At 45.2% G+C, this 5,769-nt stretch overlaps 1 protein-coding gene across 2 annotated transcripts in view; it reads left to right on the forward strand.

The window, feature by feature from the left end:
• Positions 1-5,769, forward strand: part of LOC107564369 (protocadherin Fat 3-like) — a 101,702-nt gene that overhangs the window by 56,935 nt on the left and 38,998 nt on the right. For both annotated transcript variants that reach the window (XM_016249430.1, XM_016249431.1), the window contains exon 11: positions 240-4,349. In XM_016249430.1, coding sequence (XP_016104916.1) covers positions 240-4,349 — 4,110 coding nt within the window. The remainder of the gene's footprint in view (positions 1-239; positions 4,350-5,769) is intronic.

Below are 5,769 nucleotides of genomic sequence, written 5' to 3' on the forward strand. Positions count from 1 at the left end.
AACATATAAAAAAAAAATTATTTCATAATTTAAAATATTTAATATTATTATTCTAAAATTGTGAAAAAGTAGATGTGTACAAATTTTTGACTATTTTATTTACACACATAATTTCAAACAAGCATGCAATCTAATGCATTGTGGCATGTGTGTCCTTGTATACAATAACATGCAAGCTAATGCAGTAGATTTGTAAGATCTTATTTTTCTTACACTTCCTTTTTTCTCTTTCGATTTAGGGAACACAGGAAACACTTTCCGGATTGATCCTGTTTTGGGCATCATCTCATTGGCTCGGGAGCTGGACCTGTCCAACATTGGTCACTACGTTTTGTCTGTCAAAGCAACGGATAACGGTTTTCCGGCATTGTCTTCAACAGCTGTCGTCCGAATCGCAGTCACCTTGTCTGATAATGCTGGTCCTAAGTTTCCCCAAAGTGAATACCAGGCGGAAATATCAGAAGGTGTTGCCATTGGAACTTCAGTCATCACCGTGAACGCTCTAAGTCTGTCCACCCTTACCTATGACATTCGCCACGGCAATGGTCATCGGACATTCCGTATCAACCAGTACAGTGGAGTGATCACAACGCAGAAAACTCTAGACTTTGAAACAGTTTCCTCCTACGTGCTAATAGTCACTGCAAGCAACATGGCTGGACAGGCCTCAAATGCTACAATAACTGTTACAGTTCTCGACCAAAATGATAATGCACCGGTGTTCCAACTGCTGCGTTACCATGGAAGTATCAGTGAAGGTGCTGGGCTTAACAGTGTTGTGCAGAGTGACAATGGACAACCACTAGTCATACGAGCAAGCGACACTGACCGCAACCATAATGCCCTGTTGGTGTATCAGATCATGGAAGAATCTGCCAGGCGATTCTTTGCAGTAGATGCCGGTACTGGCTCCATAAGGACAATTGCTCAGCTTGACCATGAAACCACACCTACATTCAGTTTCCATGTTAACGTCCGAGACAGTGGACATCCACAACTCTCAGCTGAGCATCCTGCAGAAGTGACCATTGAGGTGCAAGATGTTAACGACTGCCCACCTAAGTTTTCCCAGGATTCCTATGAAGCTGTCCTTTTGCTCCCAACTTATGAAGGCGTGGAAGCCCTAAAGGTTTCTGCTACTGATACCGATGGTAATGGCCAGTCAGACCTCACCTACTCATTGACAGATGGCAGCATAGAACATTTCAGCATTGAGCCAAGCACTGGACTGTTGACTGTGAGAAACAGTACTTTTAGCAAAGAACGATTCCGCTTCAACGTCCGTGTTTCAGATGGACGCTTCTCCAGCACCGCTCTGGTTACCGTCCTGGTGCATGAGGCTCTGGACAGTGGGCTGGCTTTTACTCACAATACCTACAATGCCAACATTGAGGAGAACAATGGTAACATAACAACAGTTGCTGTCGTTACAGCACTAGGGAACAAGTTGAACGAACCCCTGCGATATACTTTGTTGAATGCAGGTGGGAAATTTCGCATCAGGCCAACATCCGGTGCCATTGAAACTGTCGGAGTCCCATTAGACAGGGAGGAGAAGGAGGAATACGGACTTCTGGTACAAGCAGGCCGTGAGGAAGACCGTCTCCGTGTTGCAAGGGCGCTGGTCCGAGTTCAAGTCACCGATGTCAATGACAATTCTCCAGTTTTTGTTGGATTGCCATACTATGCTGCTGTGCAAGTGGAAGCAGAGCCTGGGACAGCAATATTTCAAGTGACAGCAGTGGACCGGGACAAAGGACAAAATGGGGAGGTGAACTACTTTCTGCAGGATGAACTGGGACATTTCGAAATGGATCGTGTGAGTGGCGAACTTCGCCTATGGAGAGTTTTCGGGGCAGATCTCTCCAGTGTGGAATATCAGGTTCTGGTGTTTGCCCGTGACATGGGAACACCACCTCTTTCTTCTTCAGTCACCTTTCCCGTTACAGTGGTAAACAGAGCAATGCCAGTGTTTGACCGACCATTCTACTCAGTGAAAGTGAGCGAAGACATACCAATATGGACTCCAATTCTGGGAATAAACGCCAGCAGCCCTGAAGGCCAGAGTGTCCTTTACACAATCACACACGGTGACCCAGGAACACTCTTCTCCATTGGATTTGACACAGGTGTTATCAGTGTCATCTCTGCCCTCGACTATGAGACCAGCCCTTCCCACAGACTCATCGTCAGAGCAACAGACTGCCTCACAGGCGCTCGTGCAGAAGTGGATGTTGAAGTTACTGTTTTGGATGTCAACGACAACCCTCCAGTCTTCGAGCAGCCCTCGTACAAAGCTGTAATTTCAGAATCTGCCATGATTGGCACTGCAGCCTTGCAGGTTCTCGCAACAGACAGCGACTCTGAGAAAAATGCAGCTGTCCGATACCAAATCATTCCAGACCGTGCCAACAGCACTGACCACTTCCACATCGACAGCAGCAGTGGTCTAATTCTGACAGCTCGCTCCCTGGACCATGAGACCATCCAGCACTATGTGTTTCTTGTCAAGGCAACAGATAATGGCTTTCCCCCATTGAGCACCGAAGTTTGGGTCACAGTCAATGTCATGGACACAAACGACAATGATCCAGTGTTTAACCAACTGCTCTATGAAGCCTCTGTCAGTGAGTTGGCACCCAAAGGGCACTTTGTTACATGCATCCAGGCCTCTGATGCAGACCGTTCAGATGCAGAACGCTTGCAGTATGGCCTGGTGTCTGGAAACGAAAGGATGCTGTTTGAGCTTGATGCCGCCACCGGTGTCCTCACCCTGAGTGGCCAGCGACGCATGCTGCGCATGCCTTCCACCATCACCCTAAATGTAAGCGTTTCCGATGGAGTGTTTACCAGTACAGCACAAGTACACATTCGGGTAGAGCGAGCAAATCTACATGCCCCCCAGTTCACCCAGGGCATGTGCGAGGCCGATGTACGGGAGAACGCACCAGTGGGATCAAAGGTCATTGCAATCAGGGCACAAGATTCTGATCCTGGACCATTTGGGGATGTGAGGTATGTGCTGCTATCAGATGCTGCTCGGGATTTGTTCAGTATTGATGGCAGTGGACAAATAACGACACTTGAACGTCTGGACCGGGAAGAACGAAGTGAGATGGTGCTGTCCATTGCTGCTGTGGATGCAGGTGGCCGATCTGGATATTGCAGTGTCCGGGTCACCGTACTAGATGAGAACGACAATGCTCCACTGTTTGGCGCCTCGGAGTACCATGCAAGTGTGCGATCTGAGGTTGAACCTGGTACCCTTGTGACACAAGTACAAGCTTGGGATCTAGATCAAGGTGCCAATGGACAGGTGAGCTACAGTCTGTACAGCGAAGCCAGCCTGCAGGTTAATGAACTTCTGGATATCGATCCTGACAGTGGCTGGGTTGTCACCAAAGGCAACTTCGCCCCTTTGCGTGGATCTGTGCTGTCCTTTTTTGTTAAAGCCTCTGATGGAGGTGCACCTGTTAGACATTCCCTTGTGTCTGTCTACATACACGTTTTGTCTGCCAATGCCCACATACCTTCCTTCAGCCAACCACAGTTCTCCTTTACTGTGCCAGAGGACATGCCCATTGGTTCCGTGCTGGGAGCAGTGCATCTACACACCTCAACTAGCCACTCTTCCTTACCAGTGAGCTTCTCAGCAGTGATCGGACAGACTCTAGAGAGTAACAGTGATGGAGTGTTTGTGGTTGACAAAGAAACCGGCATGATCAAACTAGACAAAGCACTGGACCGAGAGCTGACAACGGCCTATCATTTCAAAGTGATGGCAATGTTGCAGCAGGGACGTTTAGACGCAGTTTTGGCCATAGATGTGGAGGTCAAAGTACAAGATGTCAATGACAACAAACCATCGTTTGAGTCGGATAACTATGAGGCATCAGTCACTGAGGGTCTTTCTCCTGGGACTAGGATTCTGCAAGTGCGAGCTTTGGATCCTGATTGGGCAGCTAATGGTCAGGTGACTTACAGTCTTGCTCCACCTGGGTTGCTTGGTGGCTCCGGTGGGGAAGACATTGAAGAGCATGGAGCCTACTTTACGATTGACAGCAGCTCTGGTTGGATATCAACACTGAAAGGGCTGGACCATGAACAGAACCCCGCCCATAGTCTTACAGTCTGGGCATTTGACCTTGGAGATCCTGCTAGCCAGTCATCCTCAACAACAATTACTATAGCAGTGAGCGACTCCAACGACAACATACCACAATTTCTTCAGCCCCGTTACTATGGAAGTGTACTTGAGAGTGATGCACCTGGTGAAGTGGTGGCAGTACTGAACACACGGGACAATGACAGCTCACCTGGAAACCGACAAGTCACCTATCATGTTACAGGTTAGAACTTTTGAAACTGGCAAAAATTGATGTACACTGCATGACCTTCCACCTTCTTAATTATCTTTTTTGTCTAAGTTTCCAGTTAAAATATTGAAAAACCTTTGACATAATTTACATTTCTTGAGAAGCAACACTACATGAGATATTTAAAGGGGTCATCGAATGCATATTTTCCACAAGTTGATCTAATTCTTTAGGGCCTTAATGAGAAGTCTATAACATTCTTTGTTTAAAATATCTCAATTGTAGTGTAAAAACACATTTTTTACCCTGTCAAAATCAGCTCTGTTTTCAGCAAGCCATTCTAGTCCATGTTGCTTTAAATTCTAATGAGCTCTGCTGACCCCGCCCCCCTCTTCCGTGGGGTGACGAGCAGACTGTAAACTTCACCCGCGAAACTGGCTAACTAGCACGTTATTGGGAAAGGCGATTTGCAAAGATTCATTAAAAAACCTTATACTCACTTCTTCTGTTGATGAAGCTGGATCACAAAGGATTCGTGCGAATATAGACACATTTAGGCAGTTTGGGATCGGCGCATTCCCTTCAAAACGAAAGTAACGTTAATCCCCTGCATCTTCAGCGGCTCAGATGTCGGGAGTAAATGACGACTGCTATATTCATTATTACATCCAACAACAAAACACCTCAATCGCTTAGTCGGAGACATTCTTGTCTTCCCCTGCACCGGAGTCGACACAATGGCAGATTGATGACAGCTCACTCAGAGCGTTTCTAAGGTAAGATGCTAGTGTCAATCAACTATTGTGGGAGGGGCCTGTGCAGAACTACGTCATTCTGACAGGAATCTCAGAACAGCCTGATTTGAGATAGGGGATTTTAAAATAGGGATTTAAAAAAAAACACTGGGTGGATTTTTATCATTATAGGATGGATGTGTACACACACATTTATGTTCAAACAACTTGTAAAGTGAATTTTGCATCCGATGACCATTTAAAGGGATAGTACAGATACAAATTTAAAACCTGTCATCATTTACTCACCCGCATGTCGTTCCAAACACAAAAGAAGATATTTTGAAAAATGTCTTGGTGTTTTTTGTCCGTCAATGGGGAACAGTGTTGTTTTGGACACTCTTGACTTTCATTGTACGGACAAAACAACTGAAACTTTCTTCAAAATGTCTTTCTTTCTGCTGTGAAACAATCAAATCATATGGGTTTTGAATGACATGTAAATGATGACAGAATAATTTTTAAATGCAAAATATGCCTTTAAGACTTCTTTCAGAGTACATTTTTTATGTTATATATAATAGTTGTTCGGCTGTTTTCGCTTGTTTTAAATGTAAAAAAGTTAAAATAAAGTAAAAAAAAAAATCTACCAGTGCTATATGACAAAATACAAATAAAAAGATACATTCTCAGATAACAAGTCTTACTATATATATATA

This window comes from Sinocyclocheilus grahami, unplaced genomic scaffold (genome assembly GCF_001515645.1).
Source record: "Sinocyclocheilus grahami isolate Dianchi unplaced genomic scaffold, SAMN03320097.WGS_v1.1 scaffold927.1, whole genome shotgun sequence".
Taxonomy (NCBI): Eukaryota; Metazoa; Chordata; class Actinopteri; order Cypriniformes; family Cyprinidae; genus Sinocyclocheilus; species Sinocyclocheilus grahami.